Source organism: Tachysurus vachellii, chromosome 7, assembly GCF_030014155.1.
Source record: "Tachysurus vachellii isolate PV-2020 chromosome 7, HZAU_Pvac_v1, whole genome shotgun sequence".
NCBI lineage: Eukaryota > Metazoa > Chordata > Actinopteri > Siluriformes > Bagridae > Tachysurus > Tachysurus vachellii.
This window is the reverse complement of record NC_083466.1, coordinates 7,755,270-7,778,064: the sequence shown is the minus strand read 5'-3', so window position 1 is coordinate 7,778,064 and position 22,795 is coordinate 7,755,270. Positions and strand designations below refer to the sequence as shown.

The window sequence follows — 22,795 nt, the reverse complement described above, 5'->3', positions numbered from 1 at the left end:
TCAGCACCTGATTGGGAAGCTGAGCCTCCTGGCACTGAACACCTCCCTCTGCAACTGGATCCTGGACTTCCTGACTGGGAGACCTCAGTCAGTTCGGATCAGGAACAGCATCTTCAGCACCACCACACTGAACACTGGAGCCCCTCAGGGCTGCGTGCTCAGTCCATTGCTGTTTACTCTGCTGACTCATGACTGTGCAGCAATGCACAGATCGAACCATATTACCAAGTTTGCCAATGACACGACTGTAGTGAGTCTCATCAGCAAGAGCTACGAGTCAGAATACAGAGAGGAGGTGCAAAAGCTAACTGCCTGGTGTAGAGCCAACAACCTGTCTCTGAATGTTAATAAAACCAAAGAGATGGTTGTTGACTTCCGGAGAGCACAGAGCGTCCACTCTCCGCTGAACATCGACGGATCATCTGTAGAGATCGTCAAGAGCACCAAATTTCTTGGTGTTCATCTAGCAGAGAACTTCCCCTGGTCAATCAACACCAGCTCTATCACCAAGAAAGCCCAGCAGTGTCTCTACTTCTTACAAAGTCAAATCTCCCTCCCCCCCATCCTCACTACTTTTTACAGAGGGACCATTAAGAGCATTCTGAGCAGCTGCATCACAGTCTGGTTTGGGAACTGCACCATGTTGGATCGCAAGACCCTGCAGGGGATAGTGAGGACAGCCGAGAAGATCATTGGAGTCTCTCTTCTCTCTATCATAGACATTTACACCACACGCTGCATCCGCAAAGCCAACAGCATTGTGGATGACCCCACACATCCCTCACACACCCTCTTCACCCTCCTGCCGTCTGGAAAAAGGTACAGAAGCATTTGGGCCCTCACGACCAGTCTGTGTAACAGTTTCTTTCCACAAGCCATCAGACTCATTAATAACTGAACCGTACTGAGCACAACACACACATGCACATCAACTGTATAGACTGCACAGACCGACACCAAATACACACACTTCTAATATACATCCATCAATCTGTTTACATGCTGTTTTTTGCACACTGTTTTTTGCTCTTTGCAAAATCTCAAATTTCAGTCGTTTGCTGTTTTGCACAATACTTTACAATATCTCAGGTAACTGCTGCTATCATACAGTGTTCATTCCAGTATTTCTGCACATGCAAGATTGTCTTAACACTATTTACACTGGTTTATTATTTACACTGGTTGGTGCTGTTTCTGTTTATTGTCTTTTGTGTGTTGTCTTTTGTGTAATGACTTGTATTTTTTTGTCTTGTCTGTCTTTTGTCCTGCACTGTCTTGTCTGTCTTTGTCTTGTCCTGCACTGTCCTGTCTGTCTTGTTTGTCTTGTCCTGCACTGTCTTGTTTGTCTTGTCCTGCACTGTGTCTTGTTTGACTTGTTTGTCTTGTCCTGCACTGTCTTGTCTGTCTTGCCCTGCACTGTCTTGTTTTTCTTGTCCTGCACTGTCTTGTTTGTCTTGTCCTGCACTGTCCTGTCTGTCTTGTTTGTCTTGTCCTGCACTGTCTTGTTTGTCTTATCCTGCACTGTCTTGTTTGTCTTGTTTGTCTTGTCCTGCACTGTCTTGTTTGTCTGCAAGTCACACAGATGCACTTTATGTATTTAGGACTAACTTACTAAGTCATTAGCTCTGTGTTTGTTTTATGTAGCACCATGATCCTGGAGAAACTTTGTCTCATTTCACTGTGTACTGTAACAGTTATATATGGTTAAAATGACAATAAAAGCTTCTTGACTTGACTTGATTCTGAATGTGAGTGCATTACTGAAATAATGACTGAATAATGCAGTAGGAGTGTCAGAGCCGGCTGGAGAACTAAGACTGGCATCCCAAGAGCAAGCGTGATAGTCTCTGGATGACGTCAGGGGCAGAACAACAACAAAGCCGCAAGCAGCTGTCGCTGGGTGCACGCGCTCGCTGGGAGGAGCGCGAGCTCAGTTAGGGTGCGCTATGGCTGAGAGAGCGGATCAGGAGGCTACGGGAACCCGGAGGCCCTCATCAATCACCCCACCGCCGACGTGCTGCCGAAAAACTCTGATGAATTATAAAAGATCGGTGAAGACTTGCGCCACCTTTGTAGCGACAAACGTCGTGTTCTGGTGAGAGCGGTGACGCAGCTGTTTTTCTTTCCCCACGTGAGACTTAAATGTCTATATGTTGTGTTGTAGCGAAACCCGCACTGCTCACGTGCGTCTGACGTGTCAAATCCAAATGCATGCTTATATATTAACACCTCTATATATTAACACCACTATCGTATTTATTTATTTGTAGCTCTTTGTCATATATCTATGCGTTATCTTCACTCAGGCCTGTCTAGTGCTGCAGTGGATTATTCTGTCCAAGTCATGCTACTGGGCTGGAACAGAACCTGTTCAGAATAGTTAATGCACTTATGTACATTATTATGTAGTACATCTTTTCTATTTTTCCTGTTGGAAGCAGTGCTGTCTTGAATGATTGGTCCCTGTTTCATCTTCTTCATCCTGTTTGTACAGTGTAAATCAGATTAAGCCAGGTTTTTCCTATATTATTAATCATTTATATTTCCACTTAATAATAATAATAATAATAATAATAATAATAATAATAATAATAATCATCATTTATAGCTATAGAGATTTAACAAGCCTTGTGAGTGCTTCCTCATTTGGATTTAACCAAATACCTTGAAAGGGTCATTTCTTCATGTAAGTAAGCTGTGGCCTGGATTTAAAAACACTGGAAATTATTCACTTTGTCCTGAGTTGAACAGCGCAAATAGGCACAAAGTCTAACTACTGTTTCATACCTCAAAAGGGCTTTAGATGTTTCACCCAGTATCTACGTTATTGTAAAAGCAGTGACGTGCATTAAATGCATTAAATCCACGTCATGAGTTAACTGAAAAAAACAAACAAACCATTGTTTGTTTTTCCCCTATGCAGTTTTGTGTCCTTTAGTCCATTCCGAGTGGTTTGTCTTCTCTGCTTGTGTCTGCTTCTATTGCTGCTGGTACAGTTGCTGAAGGACATAGCCCTTTCCAGGTCAAAAGGTATGGATCACTTTTTTAATACAGTCTTTAAACTTCACGATAGAGATTACTTATATAATGTGTAACAATGTGTAATAACTACATCTAATAGCATGCATACATGTCACTACATAAGACATGGGCAGCAGTATTACCTGACCAATATGCTATAAGTAAGATACATCGGTGTAATTAATGCAATTATCAAAGTTAATTGACTGAGCTATGATCCACCCATGATGGCGGTTAAAAGTGATGGAAAGGTCACCCGATCAATAGATCCTTAGTTTATTATGGGTTGAATGCAAGCACTGTGCCATGATAATAATTGTGCACATACTGATAACATGGTATTGACAGATTTTACCTAACATTTGTTCATCGTTTTTCTATTAGGATCCAGTTTATGGAGAAGTATGACAGGCAGGTATGTTAACCTTTAAGCCACATACATTGCTGTTTTCATTTCCAGTATGTTAACGTTCCAGTTTTTCTTGTCTTTTTATGCAACTAGATGACTAACCAGCAGATGGCGCTTATTAGTATTACTGAATACAGCAAGCCATAAAGTCAGTCATGTGAACCTACCTATGTTACTGGGTTGTGTGTTCTGGGTTTAATTCCAGCAAGATCCTTGCAACACACAACCCAAAACACAGGTTTCTGCATATCCTGATATCTGCATATGTACCTTTTGAAGATATAATAAACAGACACACGAATCACTTTTTTTTTTTTTTTTTACATCCTTTGAAATTTCAAATAAAGCAAATAAAGAAATAATTAGGAATAGAAATTAGAAATAATAAAATGAAGAGCTGAAGATATACACGTTGAAATTTTTTATATAAACATTTTATAAGTATTTTTTTAATTATTGTCACTTCCTTTACCAATACACAAAATATACAAGATAAAATTGTAGGTGTGATGCAGTGGCTCTATATTTATAGATAGTTTTCTTCTACAAATATTCATACCTTTTATCTGGATTTAAATCCACACTGGACATGGGGAACATGAAAGACCTAAAGGAAAGGCCTTCCTCTCCTTCCTCCTTCCTCTCTCTCTCTCTCTCTCTCTCTCTCTCTCTCTCTCGTTTTTAAATCATACCCTATATTTTTATTTGCTGCTAATTTCCTACCAAATAGTTAGAAAGTTCTTACAGAATTCATATAAAAATCTTGGGTGTGTATACTTTTACACAGTAATTTATCACATCCTTTTTATCAACTATAACTGACCTCTCATACTGATACAAGCATGCGTGAACAAACAACTATGCTATTCAAATTTCTCTGTAATCAGTCTCCATACTCATGGGTTTAAAATGACACATATATTAATTAGGATATTTGATTAAGAAGGGACTTGAATTTATCCAATGCTGCTAATGGCCAGCCTTCAGTTCGCCATTATGTATGATCCTGTTGCCTGGACCTTCACAGTGGCAACTCTTGCCCTGTTATTTTTTTATAGACTTACGATAAAAGCAGGTCCAGTGTTACCGTTGTACTGCAGTTGGGGTGATGCCAGCGCAGTAATTCTCAGTATAGTGTTTATGGGGGGTAGCCTTTTTAAAGCTGAGCCTTCTCCACAGCTGCTATGTTGCTTCAGCCTTCGTGCTGTATTTACACACCACTGTTGATCTCAGTCAGGCTCTAACTGTTGTCACTCCTAATAGTTGGTTTCTGTTCTCCCAAACTCTCTACCTACTTTCTTATCACGTCCAACAGGTTGCTTGCATGTTCAAAGCAAGAGTTTCGATAGAGTAGGTTACCATTGTAACAACTCTTAAAGCATCCACATATTATGTCTGTAATTTCTGGATAAAATATTCATGACACACACATATTACTGTTTTGTATTCTTTTTGGCCAAAATGATCTATATTAAATGTTAATTTGAAAGTAAGAAAAACAAGGTAAATGGACCAGTCCTTATATAGTCATGGGAAAATATATATATATATATATATATATATATATATATTGTGTGTGTGTGTGTGTGTGTGTGTGTGTGTGTGTGTGTGTGTGTGTGTGTGTATATGTATATGAAGTGATCAAGGCCTAAATAACAATGACAGTGACCGAAAGACACAGCAGATGTTAATTTGCATTTATCCACCACCCCCCTCCCCCCCACCCCCCAATCTAAAACATCACTAAAACAACATCTTTCCTATTTCCAGGCTCTTACATAGTAAACATCAACCAGCTGTTACCAATAAAATGAACAGAATTGCATTTTATTGCCTCTATAAACATAGAACTTTGGGCAGTTTGGTGTCCTGGAGCAGTCAGGTGTGTCTTTAGAAGAAGCAAATGTTGTTACTCATCAATCCAGGAAGGGTTATAAGGCCACCACTAAACAATTCCCCATTCTACAATATGAAGGATTTCTTACAAACGATCAACATAGCTGCCAATCTTTTCATGAGTGGGTGTCCCAACAGATTCAGTCCAATGTCACACTGTTTAATGCTCAGAGAAAACCCCAAGAGCTACATCATGTGATCTACAGGCCTCTCCAAAAAGAATACAGAAGCATGACTTAAATGACCAAAACTGCACCCGAACAAACCAGAAATGTTCTTAAATAATAGATTTTGAATTGATGAGATCAAAAGATGGAGATGCTTGGACATCATGCACAGCACCATGTTTGGTGAAAACTAATCACAAAACACCTCAAACCAACACTCAAGCATGGTAGCAGATGGAAGATGATTTGGGCTTGTTTGGCAAATCAACATTAAAATGAATGCTTTTTATACCAGCATATTCTTGAGACAAACATGAGGCTATCTGTTTAGCTGGGTCAAAAATAAGTCAAGCAACAGGATGCTGTGATTGATGCTGTGGCAAGATTATCGTCAGGCTGTGCATAAATGAATGGTATCAAAAATCAATGAACTGAGACAAAGTTGTTCTACATTCTTACTGATTTAATCGAGTTATTTTCTTTCCCACCTGGTTTCTGAAAATTGCTTTACGTTTTAGGGGAAAATGAATACATATGGAAATTTGTGTATTTTTGGTATCATCTGAAGTTATTGGTTACATTGGTGAGGACAGAGCAATCGTTATTTAGGCCCTGAAAAATTAAAACCTAGAACTGTTTATGAATAGACTTAGTCCATGATAAATTGTCTGATTCGTTTGAAATGGTTAATATATTTGATTCAAAATTACTATAAAACACAATAAGTGGGCTGTAAGTAAGCATAAGGAAAAAAAGAAGGCAGTGGTGGCTCAAGTGTTTAAGGCTCTGGGTTGTTGAACGGTAGGCTGGGTTCAAGCTGCCACTGTTGGGCCCTAGAGCAAGGCCCTTACCCCTCATTGCTACAGGGGCGCTGTATTATAGCTGCCCTTGTGCTCTGACCCCAACCTCCAAAGTTGGGATATGAGAAGAAAGAAGTACACTGTGCTGTAATGTATACATGGTGATATTAAAGGCTTCCATTCAAATCAGTGTGAGAAGATAATAACACTTCTATAACAAACAGCCCCCTCTGTTGGCCAAAGTTGTGTAATGGTAAACAAACCTGAAACCTCTGCTACCCCATCGCAGTCTCAGTTAGTAGAGTTCTTTCTTGTTTGGGGTTGGGATTGGTGGGGTAGGTGGATTTGTATACACAGATTCTGAGTCTGTTAACCATCTATAAATAACTGACACATAGGAGAGTTGAGTCTTTTTGGACCATTTTATTATTTTATTTATTTTCACACAAGGTTTTGTAAGGTTTAGTGTCACTACTTTTAAATATGGCATCCATTTCTAGCAATAAAATGGAATTTACACTGTTTTCCATTTTAACCTGATTCTTTTAACCTGGTTATTTATTACAACTGTGGATCTTAAAGTGGGCTCCCTGAAGCACAACCCAGGGGTCTATCATTTTTTAAATTAGATACAGTGGTAGACATAACAACAATTATATACCCTGGCTAAGGTCTAGGGTTAAATGGGCCTGTAACATTTTACTGTCCAACAGTTTATGAGAGCAGACAACCAGCAATCAAAAGAATTTCACACACACCAGAGGAATGTGTCTCAATACATTTAATGTATATACAGAGCCCTTTTTTATTGGCATATGGCTGGTCAACAGAAAAGAATGTGTGACACAATGCCTAAAACATTAAACAGTCTTGAACAACAACAACCAAAAACCAAAAACAAGTTTCCTTAAAGTGAAACATTAATTTTCTAACTGAAATCAAAAGGAACACAAAAAAGTCTAAACTCCTATTTCCATTAACAGCCATTGGTGCCTACATCTTACCTAGGGTGTTTAGATAAAGGATGTTACTGCATAGTGAGAAGTTTGTAGTGTGTAGGCACGCCCCAACTTCCTTGTCCAGACCCCCAAAATACAAAAGACGTGTGTGCGTGTGATTGAGGGTGTGGGTCTAAGTGTTAGAGTGTGGTACTCATGCTAAACAATGGCTAAAAGTGTGTGTAACCAAAAGCATGACTGGAGGCCTCTCTTCCCAAGCACTTCTGGCTGAACTTTAATTTTGCAGCTCCTCCTCGACAGCATGTTGATTGGCCACCAGAGAAGTGGAGCATAGTCAAGCTTCATGTCAGGCATTCCTTGACCTACACAGGGAAAACATGCAAAGTGGACCTACGTGCTGTTGTACATATTACAACCTGCAAGTTTCAAAGTTATTATATTTATTATTAAGTTTTTATAGTCGGTATCTAATTATACTGTTCACAAGAACTGAGTTAATCTACACTTCCAAATAAATAAAAAAGCCTATAAATAACATCAACTTGACCTAATGTGTCCAGTAAATGAATAAATAGTCAGTCTGTAGAATGTGGAATTTTATAGTTAAACGGTTTTGAAAAGCAGTGCATTAGAATATAAGCAGCCTGGGAGCATTTCCTTCTTCAAAACACTTATTCAGTACTAATGATTTTGTAGAATGTTTGTTCTAGAAGCAGAAGTGTTGTGAAATTAGAGACCTGTATTTGTCTGTCAGCATGCGGCATGTGTGATGGCTCGGATGACACTACTATTTCTTTACTCCAAGAACTGCTTGCACTTGGTTACTAACCCGACTCTAACTTCTCACCAATTCCACCAATCAGAAGCAAGAGTACTAAATCAGTAAAGGGTGTGGCAGTATAATGTAGTTCTTGATTTGTGGAAGGCTAAGTGAGTAGTGTGAAATATCTACTAACTGCTTGCTCATGATCACTGCAGTTGTCAGACTCATACGGTCAGCTTGTGTCACGTAGCTTAAAATAATGATGAACGCGGTGTGTGCCACGGCATGACTCGATTTAGATTTTTTTGTAAATGGAACATATAAAAAGACCATTTATTCTCATGAGCTATTGTAGTAACTATGTATCCCTTTAAAATGGCAACTAAAATAGCTCTTGTGTAATTTCTAAGAATGGTATAATACACTAAATATAATATGTGACACACATGAGCGACACCACACACCGTACATACATAAGGCAGGTCATGTGTGGTACAACATACAGAAAAGCAAAATTTGATACATTTTTCTCACAAGTTGTATATGGGGTCTATGTTAGGCATGTGTGTCGCGTGTGTGTCACACGATAAGCAGCACGTCTTCCTCCGTCTGATGGGCTGTGCTATTTTTAGACCAGCCTGGTAGAAATAGTAAAGCTGGGGTATTGCTCCACATAAACAGTGGTAGCTGTGGCTTGGGATGGCATGAAAAGTACCATAGCATGTCACAGAGCCCTAAACATTGAACCTAGACTGTTTTCATACTCAGAGCTCAGAACACAACTTCTGCACAACGTCTTGGTCATAGTCTGAGAGATGATGGAGGAAAATCTTGGATCAGGGTTAAGGTAAAATGGCTATCTATCAGTTTATGAGAAAAATGGGTACAAATTAACTTGTATTGTCATTGAATAATATGTAATCATTTCTATTGTAAGTTATTCACAAAGACTTGTTGGGTGGATGTTCCACATAATCTAATTCTAATAGCAAATATTAAAATGTGCTGTAATTTAACGAAGGACAACATATCCTTGTTAATACTTGTTGGTAATGAAGTACAGGCTTTCTAATATTTAATTGTTTCTATAATACCGTAGGGGCTAAAATGTTTTTTTTTTTTTTTTGTAAAATGACACTTTATATAGAAATGATAACATATTAAAATATCTGTACTTCATTACATCCAGCAATTTTTTAGAATGCTTCACCAGATCAACAAGAGACCATGCTCTCTCCATGACGTACCAGTCATACAATGGGGTAGGCGATTAGTTTAGTTACAATTACTTGCTTGATTCCCTTGAATCGTTAGCGGAAACTTCTAGCATTAGCTTTTGTTTGTGTGGTGGAAGCATCATCTATTTGCGTTGTACTAGTTAACCTATCTATTGTGATGACAGAAAACAGTGTGCTCTGTGGTCTGCGAGATAGGCAAAGGTTATTCAAGCGTTTCAGTGTTTTCAGTGCCATTCTTCACATTTGTCAGCTGTTGCGTTCATGCTATTTTTACCTCCTGTCACTAGGCTTGTTAGATTCTCAGACGTGTTGCTTTCAATGTTGACGTAAAGATTAGTATAGGAGACAGCTGCTTGTATATAGTCACTTCTGTCAACAGTTGTCAGATTTAAGCAAGTTGATTCAAACTTATTATAGTTAAAGATGTTTGTATGAAATATATTTTGCAGTGTGTTGATTACAAATCAGCACGTGGCAGCAGAGACGAGGCGGCTTTCTCGAACTGCCGTTTCCTTGTAACGAAACATGACTCCCACTAACACTTTTACAAGCTGCTTTGGATCATGTAGGAATCACACGTCATTGAAGCTTGGCCTGTATTGGGCAAGCCATCTTTTCTGGCACCAGAGCTTATGTAGCGCTGTGCAAGCCTGCCTGTAGATGGTGAAATGCTAATGTGAGCCACATTGCTTCATAGTCACACCTGCCGTTTGACTGCATGTGATCAATTTCACAGAAAATTGCGTCCATTTGGTGTTTTGGTCTGGGACACGATGAGAGACATGTGGGTTACATTTCGTGGAAGTGTCTCATAACACCAAGTATCCAGGTTTTCTTCTAATTGTGAGAATGCACATTTGCTTGGATTAGTATCTCTAGTATGACCATTATCACATTAGTTATGAAGGGTGTTGTTTGCTGTTTGGATACCTGTTATTATGACAATATGTTATATGCTTTTTTTTCCCTTTAGGACATTTAGGCCCTTTCCTTTAGGTTTCCTTTAGGACATTTTATTTCAATTTTAATTTTTAACTTCTTTTGTGCTTCGTCTTAGTGTCATAATACCTTGTTATTCAAATGATTGGAAAACATAGTTACTAGTAATCAGCAACTGCATTGAAACTAATAGGGAAAGGTATGTATTAGAAGAGTAATCATAGGCTCTGGTAGTCCAAAAGGGTTACAGTTATATTTTAAATGTTAATGCTTTCATGGCTTAGCATGGCTAAGCCCCTTTCAATACATTTCTATGTATCACTACATTACACATCCATTATGAATATTTGAGTAGTTTCTGTGTACAAAAGTTGTATTATGCAATTGTTTTCTTTCTTGCTTTTCACCTTGCAAAATGACTGTTTTTTGTTTTAGTTTAATTGGCTCAGTTTCGAAATTTTTCAGTGAACTATATAGGCTTGTTACAGCAAACTTACATTTTAGCTAACTAGCAAGCTAAGCCTGTTCAATTAGTTAGCAGTCCACCTTCATTGATATTTAAAGACATGATAGACTACATATATGAGATTAAATAGGCACTGCGAAGAAGAACACTTACCCATCATAGTTATCTGTAGCCATCCGTGCTATGTTCTGTTGGCTTGAAAATGTGTTTAACTGAATATTGTGTGTTAAATACGAAGGCATTTATGCACACTGTTTTGATTCAGGCCCCTAACAACAGAACATAAACTTTGCTCTTAAACTTGTGATTTAAAATGTATTCCCAAAACTTCTCTAGGTGTCTTGGACCCTACTGAATTAGAAATCATCCTCAGTAGTGATTTTTTAGTTCTATACCCAGCAAAATTATTTCCAAAATACTTTAAATCAAATACTTTTTGAACATCCCATTCCATGTTAGTCCTTCTACTGGAATATTATGCATTTTATAAAGCATTTACATTTATGCCATTTGCCCTTATCCAGAGTGATAACTTACTTACACTTCAGTTATACTACTGAGCAGTTTAGGGATAAGGCCCCTACTCAGAGGCCAAGCAGTGGCATCTTGGCGGTCCTGGGATTTGAACTCATAACCTTAATCACAGAGCATCACACTCATATATGTGGAAACCCCACATATTAGTTTCACCTCCCACAAATTGAGAAGGAGTTTCCATGCTCAGCTGATGAAGGACATTTGTCTGAAACATCCAGTTTTGCTGAAAACATTTGTATTTGATCTGTTATCACAAAAATACGCCACCATGCTAATACTAGCCAGACATATAGCTCTTAGGAGGTGAAACCAGCTGATGGTGGATTGTCATATATTGCTATATACTTTCCACACACACACACACACACACACACACACACACACACACACACACACACACACACACACACACACACAGTATTTATTCACTCTAAAAGTTTTCAGTTCATTTGTTGATCCCAGTATTTATTTATTTAGTAGTTCAGTGGTAGTAAGAAAACTACACAATTTCTGGAAAGGGTTTTATGTTCAAGGTACATTTTGTATGCTAAACCCTAAATCTTTCAGCAAAAGACATGCATCATGGCTTAATGTTACATGTGAAAAACATGTTTCAAAGACATGTTAATAATCAGTATTAGCAAGGAAGGAATTCCATGAATCCAGTTAATGAGGAGCTTCTGTGACAGTAGTTGAACTACAATCTACAAAGTACTGTAACAAGTAACAAGGGGAAAAAAAGAAGAAAGTATTAAGATCTAAGATGCTTATTTTAAAAAAGGCCTCAAACTATATCTATAATAGCAACTTCTGACAATAAGTAAGTCATGAATTCAGTTATACTGGTGTAAGTTGTGAATTAGCATGCCACTAATGACCTGTACTACCTAAGGATCAGGTTTAACATTAATGCTATTTGCTCTGTTTTTTTCGATGTGATGAGACTATTAAGCAACACTTTGGTTTTCTGACTACAGTTGGGAGCTTGTGGATTCCAGTCAGGAGGGCAGGTCTGGGGCAGAAGCTCAGCTTACAGACTGCTGGATAAGTATCAAGCTGTTCCTTAAGGAGATGTCGTCTTTCAAACAGCAGAATCCGGGCAAGGTGACGGCATAGCTAATATTGAACGATGGATATGTTAGACTTTTGTGTCATTTGTTAGACTGTATGAATGTATTTATAATCACACCCTCCAGTGTCACCCATATGAGGATGAGGTTCCCCTTTGAGTCTGGTTTCTCTCAAGGTTTCTTCCTTTTCCGTCTAAGGGAGTATTTCCTTGTCACTGCTGCCTGAGTCACCTCAGACTTGTTCATAGGGGATAAATACATACACATTAAATATATCTTATAATCTTTAATCTTGAATTTTGTATTCTATTAATCCTTATATTATTCTTTATATTAACCTTTTGTTCTATGTTTATGTTCTGTAAAGATGCTTTGAGACAATGTCAATTGTAAAAAGCGCCATACAAATAAATTTGAATTGAATTGAATTGAATATGTTTATGTTATGCAGCAGAAATATAATATTAACATCCTGCCTTTGTTTCTTGTTGCAGTTTTGTCTTCTGGTATGTAGTTTGTGCTTTTGCCTAGCCATACTGGGCAATTACATTCCAGGAGTTGTTATTTCATATATTATAGGTAAGTGCATCTGAGTTACTCACTAATTGTTGGAGTATAGATGGTTTGTTGTTGATCCTCATGAAAAGAACTGCTAGTGATAAAGATGAGCAGTATATTTGAATAGCAGATTTACAGGCAATACATGACTGACGTTGGAAAGGTTTCTCCAGTTTCTTCTGTTCCTGCAGACTGTGATGTGTGTTATTGTTCTGTTTATCTGTTTGCCTCAGTGCTAGGCATTTTCCTGTGGCCTCTAGTGTCAACACATGAATTAGGTTTGTGGCTGGAACCAGTTCTGCAGAAACTGAACTTTGGAGTGGGGCACTTCCTGCAAAAGATTAAAGAGAATCACGGTAATCAAGTTTGTTCTATCTGATTAACCAGTACATATATACAAGCACAAGAGATTTATTTTCATTCATAGGAACTGCTGGCTGCAAATGATAATTGCAGTTATTTGTTTTTCTCTAACACAGAAAAGCGATTGCTCCAAGCAGAGGCTGAGAAAGAAAGCATTGAAGCTGATCTGTCCTCAATGTTCCCTAAGGTGGGTGAACTTTTATTTACTTTCCTTTTGGCAGCCTTTTGAATGTGAATCGAGAGGGGAACTGATGCAGATGGTTTGTTATAGCTGGATTCCACGGTGTGCAGGGAGCTGTCTGTATCAGACACAGAAGCCTCTGAAGTAACGTGGACTGATAACGGCACCTTTAACTTATCAGAGGGACACACACCTCAGACAGAGAACTCCGAGGGTGAGCTTGTCTGTCCTGTTAGTTTCCTATATGGAGTTCTATGTTTTCTGTGCTGTTGCAGATAAACGGAAACACCTTGCTTACAAAAGTGTGGATAAGCAGCTGACTGAATGATGACAATCGTTACCTTTTAACCGTCAGTGATTATTTTATTAGTATAAATAAGAGATTTTTTTAGCGTTAAACGCAGAATTAATGTTAATTCTGACTAGTGGACCAACGTAAAAAGGTTAAGCATATTTTAACTGCAAGAAGAATGCAAGGCAATGTGGTAATCAGTGGATATTTGGACACTTGTTTTTTCCAACACGTATAAACATGCATGTTTTTGGATCCAGAAATATATGTTCCTAGCCAGTGAAACTAACCAAACTTCTAGTGGAAATACATGGATTTTTAGTGGAAGGACATCATATTTATGGTCAAATGGGTGGTTTTGAATTAAACAAAAGAAAATCCACTAGCAACATTATCCTATAGTGATGTGTGAATGCAGGGTAAGACTTATAGGGCAAAACTAGTACCTGAATAAAGCGATAAAATAGTTGTAAATGAAACTTTTCTCTGATTTAGATCTAGATCATCGCAGCGAAGAGGAAGTGTTCTCAAGCGGCCTCACTGAATTTCCCTCCGTGGATAACGGCACAGGGACAAACGGGGATGATGATGACCTGAGCATCGGCTTGCCCATCACGTATGTCCCCCAGCACAGAGATGCTCAAGGGACAGGTGGAGTGGATGACGCTGCAGCGACTCAAGCTTTTGGACTTCTACAAAAGATGGCCGAGAACACCATCACAGCTGCAGTCACTTCTGCCATACAAGAAAGGCTGGAGTCAGCGATTGCTGACAACACAGACAGTGAGGCTGAGGACTTTGAGTTGCTGGACCAGTCCGAGCTTGAACATCTGGAGGGTGAGCTGGGCTTGGAGAAAGCGAGGGGTGAACTTCAGTCCAAACATACTAAAAATGCCGGATTTTTCTCCAAACTGCTTGGGCACCAGTAATGACAACATACAACATCTTTGTAATGGTTCAGAAGCATGAGCATAAAACAGTCCTAGAGACTGGGGAAGGTCCAGATTAATGACGGTATTCCATTTTATTTTATATTTTAACGTTACAATTTTTCAATTAAATCACCTTGCAGTAAATTCCAAATACATAGAGGAAGGATGCTTCTTGTACACTGCTCTGTGAGGTTTTGATACTTGCAGTTTCTGCTTTTTTTTTTATATATATTCTTCATGTATTTACATGGGCCCCCTTTTAAAAGAAATTCCAAGCCTGGTCCCCATTTTAAAAGAAATTTGATTTGATTTTCAGGCTTGATCTTTATTTAAAAAGAAACCTTTGTCATTTGTTGGTATGGATTTGTGATCTAAAACATTTGTTTGTGAATTTTCTTTATTGGTTATATTTCTATCGGGTTGAATTCTATTGGTTATATTCAGTGTTTATATTGGTTATAGACACCAAATCAATCCAAACAAATATCTAAACAAAGTAGCTTAAAAAACTATTTAAACTATTTTGGGACAATCAGTTTTACCAGATCCCCCCCCAAATTCACAATGACATCACTTTCAGACTTCCTTTTTACTTGGGATGCCAATTTAACAGAATGTAGTTCGTTATTAGAGAGAGAGAGAGAGAGTCTCATTATGTTGCTACCTACTATAGTAGTCAATGAGGGATGTGCAGATCCTCTCCTCTCAGCGCCTTCTTTCCTGATAAAATACGCAGCTCAAAGGCCAAAGAGACAAGGCCTCTAACAAAATAAGCCACGTCATGATGGTTTCCACATGAATAACTACATCATATCCAAAAAAAAAAATCTTTTTATCTGTAACTCAAGCAGATAAATGTTATGTTGCCTATTATGTTTTTAGGTGTTGTATTTTTTTTTATTTAATCCTCGTTTTGAACCTGGATGTCTCAGTACAAGAGTTTGCATGAAAAATCTTTTTATTTGTATTTGCACCTTACTTAGAGCACACTGACACTGAGCATAAAAGTTTTAAGTAACTGAAACTGTTTGGAGTGCATACACACACACACACACACACATATATATGCACTGTCCACTTTATTAGGAACACCTCTATATAGTCATGAAGTTTTCTAATCAGCCAATCGGTGACTGTTCTGAGGTCGAAGGAAAGTAGAGACGGATTAAAGAAACAACAGGAAAACAACACAATGCCACTGAGGGTTTAATCATTACTCAATGAAGTTCGTTACGTCTATCTAAAATGACTTTCTAAATGTACTATGAACTGTATAATGAAATAATGTAAGCAGCCTATATTATTCCAGTAACAGTTACTCAATATCTACTTTTCTATTGTGATTAATATGATCATCATTCAAAAAAATCATTTGTTTCAGTGTCAGTGTAATTCCAAATGCAACTGAATGTACTATTTCTTTCTTTCTTTCTTCTCGCCTGATAGATTACTTCACATACATATTATGCCTGTGTGAATTGTGTGTCAGAATGAAAGAACATGAAATATAGCTGTATGTAAATGATCTTACAAGAATGGGATTAAAATATAAAGATTTAAAGTTAGCTGTGTCTTTCCTGTGTTCTGGCACAATGTGCTCTGTTATCAGCTAAGTCATCAATTTTTAACCTAATGCTATAAGCAGATGTTTTCCTAAATTGCTGTTCTGTTCTTAGGCAGCAGGGGGCAGTACAAGCTACTGCATACAAATGAATTAGTATGTTGTATCCAACTTAATATTTTAATATTCCTCCCCATGCCTTCATGCTTTCAGTAAGTGTGGTGTACTGGTTTCCTATCCATACACTCCCACCTTGTTCTCAGCATTCATGGGACTGTCCTTGGTTCCTATAAAGCGGTTTCTGATGAATGAGCTTCGAGTTCAATGACTTGTAGACAGAATCATGTGCTCATAACCAGTGCAGCTCTGACTTTTGTTAAATAAACTGAATTAAGTGTCCTATTAGAAACTTCTGTGTACTTTAAAATGTAAACACTTACAGTAATAACATGGTTTTGTTGTTGCTGAGGTGTCCAAGTGAATCGAGTCCAATTATGTGTCCATTTTGAACATTTTCCTGATAATAGATAAATGTTAGCTATGAACAACAATTAATACTCCAATCTTTACACTGTTGCTCTTCACATTTACTCAGAACCCTGTATAGTAGTTTATACTTACTGTATATCCAATACTATATTGTATCATTATTGAATATGCATGTGCTTAATTTTTGGATTATTTTAAATACTCTTCCTTGCACACTATAATTTTCAGATTACAGTTGATGTCAGTTAATGAGTGAATTTCTGGGATTAACAAGATCTATCTGCCTACATACTAAATGTACAAAACACGTCACCTTTATGGTACCAATCCAGCAACAGTACAGTTTCAAACCTTTTCTGAGAGTTTATGATGTTAAGCATCATCATTTACTTAAGATATCAATATATTATCTTAATGTCATGATTATAGAAGCTGTGTATTTTAAGTGAAATCACTCAAGATGTTTAGGATATTCGGTAGAATACTTTTAACACTTTTACGCTGTGAGGCACATTAGTGAGTGTCAGGAGCCAAACAACACACTGAATCAATTATGAGGAAAACCTGCTGCCATTGCTGAATCTCTAAAGTAAAACTGTTGCATCAGACACAGCAGGAGTTGCTTTTACTGCGCCCGCAACCATCACATCTCTTTGCTAAGTGAATGTTGCAATGTAGTGCAGTAACTAGCCTAAGGCCAAAACCACAGTAGCAACACACCATATGCCACACAGATCTGCTCAGCACGAGAATCCGGATTTCTGGCGTTAGTGTGTAAAAAGAGAGACACAAATATGAATAAACCAACCGTTACTGCTTCTTTATTCTGGAATAAGTTGTTTGGAATAACTGTGAAATTTTACACGATTCCTCATAGGTTTTTTTAGAGTCAATGGTTCTTCAGAGAATTCTTCTCGGAAAAGTCTCACTGCTGCGAAATACAATTTTAGCAAGTGAAAATACTGTACTTTGAATATTATCTAGTATTTTTCATTATGAAATTACAACAAACAAAAAAATATCTGCCAATTCAATACAAATAAAAAGCTTATGTTTAAAACAAGTTATAGAATATTCTATTATTCTAATAGATTCTATTATTCTATTATTCTATTATTCTAATTTAATAGAATATTATTATATTTGCACATATTCAAGATACAATATGTGGCCAAATGTTTTGGACACCTGACCATCACACCCATATGTATATATAAATTAAAGACTTTATCAAACAGTTATTCAAACAGATTCTAATGAAAGATAATTCCGAGAAATGATGAAAGGTCATATTATATGAGTTCATAAAGTAATCTATCACCAAGAATCACACTTTATACTTGTAAAAACAATGCATTTTCCTGTTCATGTTATTTCACTTACTTTCACTGGAGACTTTAATACAAATACTCACACACCTATACCTTTATGCAGTTATCCAATCAGCCAATCACATGGCAGCATTACAAGGCATAAATTCATACAGATGCTGGTCAAAAGCATTAATTAATGTTCATATCGAACCGTGATCTCAGTGGCCAGGAAATGATTGTTGACAGGCTGGTTTGAGTATTTCAGAAACTGCTGATCTCTTGAGATTTTCATCCACAGAGAGAGAATTGTGTTAGGTATGATCTTGTCCTCCAGTGGTTCCACATTGTGATTAGAGTGTAAATTGGGACTCCATCAAGACTAGTTATGAGAGCTAAAAGGAATACAAAGAGAGCAATAAGTTACCGCAGACACCCTGGGATATAAAGCGTCTGAATTACTGAATTTATCAATGAAAAAATCTTTTTAACAAATAGATTTTCAATCTTTAGACTTAAAGCGTGAGACTGTGCCTGAGCCCTGAACACTAATTGGTAGGCTTTTCCATAACTGGGAGCCTTTGAAGGAAAGAGGTCTGCCTCCTGCTGTAGTCTTCATTATGCTAGGTTCTAATAAACAGCGCACACCTTTTGATCGATGCAGGCATGAAGGATCATAATAGACCAAAATCTTGCCTACATATTATAGTACAAGACCATTTAGTGCTTTATTGGTCATTAGTTGCATTTTATTGATCTGTATGTGATCTTTTACCAGGAGAAATGCAATGAGGTTAAGATATAGATTATGTGATCTTTTTTATTTTTAATTGTTATTTTATTTGATTGGCTAAAATATTGAATTTCACCCACAGATGCATTTTTATGTTTAATATTGAAGTATTTAATTGCTTCATTTGAAAAGAATTTAAGGTTTCGTTTTAGTCTTAAAGTTTCCATTTAGTCTTAAAGAGGAAAAAAAAATTTTGTCACATACACGTCATGCACAGTGAAAATCTTTCTTCACATATCCCAGCTTTAGAAGTTAGCGTCGAATTGCAGGGTCAGCAATGATGCAGCACCCCTGCAACAAAAAGGGTTAAGAGTTTTGCTTAAGGGCACAACAGTGGCAGATTAGCATTGCTGGGGCTTGAACTCCAACCTTCTAATCAACAACCCAGAATCTTAACCACTTGAGCTACCACCACTCCACCAAAAAAATCACCAGTGGTGTGAATACCTGCAGAAATCATCCAACCAGATCTTATAGTGATAACATTAACACCGTATTCAGTTGGAGCTGCAAGCATCCTAGACTTTTCTTCTTCCATATTATAAGCATAATTCATTGAATACTACAGCATTCAAGTGGCTTGTTTTTACTCCTGGCATCCACTGGGTTTGTTGGTTGTAATTTTGCAACTGGACCCCAAACATTATGGACTAAATCATCTGCTTGCAGTAAATTCTCACTCACTTACTCATTTTCTACTGCATATCCGAGCGACCCTGGGTCACGGGGAGCCTGTGCCTATCTCAGGCGTCATCGGGCATCAAGGCAGGATACACCCTGGACGGAGTGCCAACCCATCGCAGGGCACACACACACACTCTCATTCACTCACGCAATCACACACTAAGGACAATTTTCCAAAGATGCCAATCAACCTACCATGCATGTCTTTGGACCGTGGGAGGAAACCGGAGTACCCAGAGGAAACCCCCGAGGCACGGGGAGAACATGCAAACTCCACACACACAAGGCGGAGGCGGGAATCGAACCCCGAACCCTGGAGGTGTGAGGCGAACGTGCTAACCACTAAGCCACCGTGCCCCCGCTTCAGTAAGTTGTGTCCATGAATGCAAGTTTTGATTCTTCTATTTTTCTCCATGTCCTGTTCACATACAGTATTTCAATTCCCTCTGCATAGTTTCTCTTGATTTTTCATTCTTTTGGGTTTTTAATTTCATTCCTTTTCTTTTTAATTCCTTTCATTTTTGTCATTGAGAGATAAACTAATCAGCAAGGAAGAAATAATGATCGCTAAGACTAAATAACAATAAGTCAAGTTATACCGAAGTACTGTAGACTGTTTCAGTGTCACTGGTATGGATTTTTAAGGGGACGCCAATAAAAAACAGGCATGCCATAAATATATTGTGAGGAAGCCCACAGAAGCCTTTTTTTTTTACTGGGACCTTTCTGACCTGCTGCTCCTGTCTCTGACTTTACACAAGAATATATCATTTCAAGTGTTCAGTGGCCTTTTACAGAAATCTTTGATGACTGATTATGTTGGTCTGTCTAGCTTAAATAATTCTCGAAGATTAGAAGATTATTAAAGAACAGTCACACCACTTATCATATACTGTAATTTGTTTAGATTTATGGGTATATATGTATGTATTTTTTCATAGATATAGTTATGTCTACAGTATACAGTAAATATTACAGCATCTATACAAAGTGCCGCATAGTTTTTTAATCTATGAAAAAAATATACAGTATAACATGGCATTTCATGGTGTCAGTATTTCTTTAAATGAATTAAATGACACGTTCAAGTCAAGAGATTAATGATGCAGAAATGTTTTAGTTTGCAGTTAGTCTTCAAGTCTTCTGTTCCAGATGTTTCACAGCTCTGAGAATCTTTGGCATTTCATTTCATGAGCTATGTTAAAATGATCAGCCTATATTATCTATCTGTACTTGACTGCCTGCAGGCTGGATTGCAGGTTTGTATTCTGGACAAAACACCTGTTTTCCACATATTTCTGTACTTAATTATATATAAGGAATAGCAGCGCAGCTGATACAACTGGCAGGAAATGACAGATGATGACAGATGATGAATGGGTCTTCAGCAAAATACTATGTAAAGTTTCCTCCCACAAGATAAAAAATGAGTTACTATTGCTTTACACAAGCATCTCCTAGATTTACAGCGTCATATTTTAATATTTAACCTCTTGTCCCATGAAGTATTCCTAAGGTACATTGTTTGGCAGGCTGTTATTAGATTTAAAATGAACTACCTCTAAAAATCAATGAAAGTCTTTCTTCAGCTCAAACTTACAATATAGTGAAGCATTTGACAAGCCAAGAGTAAAGAAAAACCATCTGATTTCCTTTTATTGCAGAAAGAAACCAAGATAATACATTCAACGGGTGCTGATAAAACATTCATTCATTCATTCATTCATTCATTCATCTTCTACCGCTTATCCGAACTACCTCGGGTCATGGGGAGCCTGTGCCTATCTCAGGCGTCATCGGGCATCAAGGCAGGATACACCCTGGACGGAGTGCCAACCCATCACAGGCTGATAAAACAAGCAATACTCTATTTTATCATAATGAAATGTGCTGGCTTTACAAAATATTTCAACGTTGTGAAATAACACCCAAACGAAGTACAACAAGGAGCCTCCTCTATGGCATAGAAGTCGTGAAACCCACAAAATAAATGGTTCACATTTTTAGCGTTTATCTGCTTTTCATTGCTTTTTTTGTATTTTGTATTTAAAAAATTCAAAGCATGATTATAGAGAGATCACCATGCTGTTTACTCAGTGTAGCATGAATTCATGTGAATTATTAACCCCAACAACATAACCATAACTGACAAGCCTTTTCCACAATAACAGTTGACTTGTACTTTTGTAATCATCTAATCTTTCATTAATGTGAAAGAAGAGGTCTTGTCAAACACTCCTTGAAGAAAGACTATGCTTATAATAATAATCATAAAACATAAAACATAAGAAATCTGACCATAACTTTATTAGAGCCCCACATCATGAGTTACAGAAACTCTACACTATAAGAGTAACAGAACACGTGGCATGTTTAAACAACTACAAATTCATCAATCTTGTCTTTCTTCTATTATTATTACGTACTCTTAGCAGTGCTAAGGTAGGGTTACGGCACCTGGATTGGTTGTTGAGTCCGTTTTGTGTGAGCCAATCGCAAGCTCCTACTATATGCCATGCCTTTCTGATTTTTAATGATCATGGACCTCCTTAAAATGTTGCTCTCCACTGCCCACCAGGTCTTCGGGGAGAAGAGAACTTGGATGTAGAGTTGATTACATTCCCCCCACTTTCCAGGAGCTTAGACCACTTGGGCTGAAGCAGGTAAGGATGCAGTCCATGTTAACCAGCTTTTAATGAGGTACAAGCATTTAACGAGTTGCAAATGAAATTTCACTACAGCTGTTTGCAAAGAGAGATAAAAAAAGATTTTAGCATTGGTTTTGCAAAATAATTTTGCATGGTACATCCAGTTGTGACAATCTTTTGAAGAACTTACAGTGATATTACTTTTATATTGTATGAATGATAAGAAAATATAATTTTAGATGTATAAAATACTGTTTCCAAAACCTTACCCAATAAGCATAATTAAGACACCTAGATATCCACAGAATTTTATATGATATAAATATTTGTATTCTCCTTTAATAAAATCCACTTATATACTTCACAGTACTCAAATATTTTTTTTTGTTAATATCAATTAAATTATATGTTTGAATAATCTTGGAATCTTGACTGGTTCCTCTAGTACATGATATTGTTTATGGTGCACCACAGAGGTCAGTACTTGGACCAAACATTTATTGTCATATAACAACAAATTATGGTCAGATTATTCCTAAAATTATGTTGATCTTCTGTATTCATGTATCGGTAGTGTCTGATGATAGCAATGCTTTAAATTCCTAATGGTAAAAAACAAAATTATTTGAACACTTTTCACATCAATCACAATAGCCTTGCAGTTATTATCAGTAGCGTACAAGCACTTAGTCCAGGTGAAAGTCATCTGTAGAAGGTTT

At 37.5% G+C, this 22,795-nt stretch overlaps 1 protein-coding gene across 2 annotated transcripts; it reads left to right on the top strand.

The window, feature by feature from the left end:
* The first annotated feature begins 1,857 nt into the window (after positions 1–1,857).
* On the top strand, positions 1,858–16,156 carry retreg1 (reticulophagy regulator 1). Of its 2 annotated transcripts, XM_060873973.1 has the most exons (9): positions 1,858–2,095; positions 2,924–3,030; positions 3,406–3,436; positions 12,173–12,299; positions 12,760–12,844; positions 13,057–13,179; positions 13,303–13,373; positions 13,458–13,581; positions 14,155–16,156. In XM_060873973.1, the coding sequence occupies exons 1-9, from the start codon at positions 1,947–1,949 to the stop codon at positions 14,586–14,588; spliced, it is 1,251 nt and encodes a 416-aa protein (XP_060729956.1). In that variant the 5' UTR covers positions 1,858–1,946; the 3' UTR covers positions 14,589–16,156. The 2 variants fall into 2 exon arrangements, with proteins under 2 accessions (XP_060729956.1, XP_060729957.1); XM_060873974.1 differs by lacking the exons at positions 1,858–2,095; positions 2,924–3,030; positions 3,406–3,436 and adding an exon at positions 8,294–8,862.
* The last annotated feature ends 6,639 nt before the right edge of the window (positions 16,157–22,795 follow it).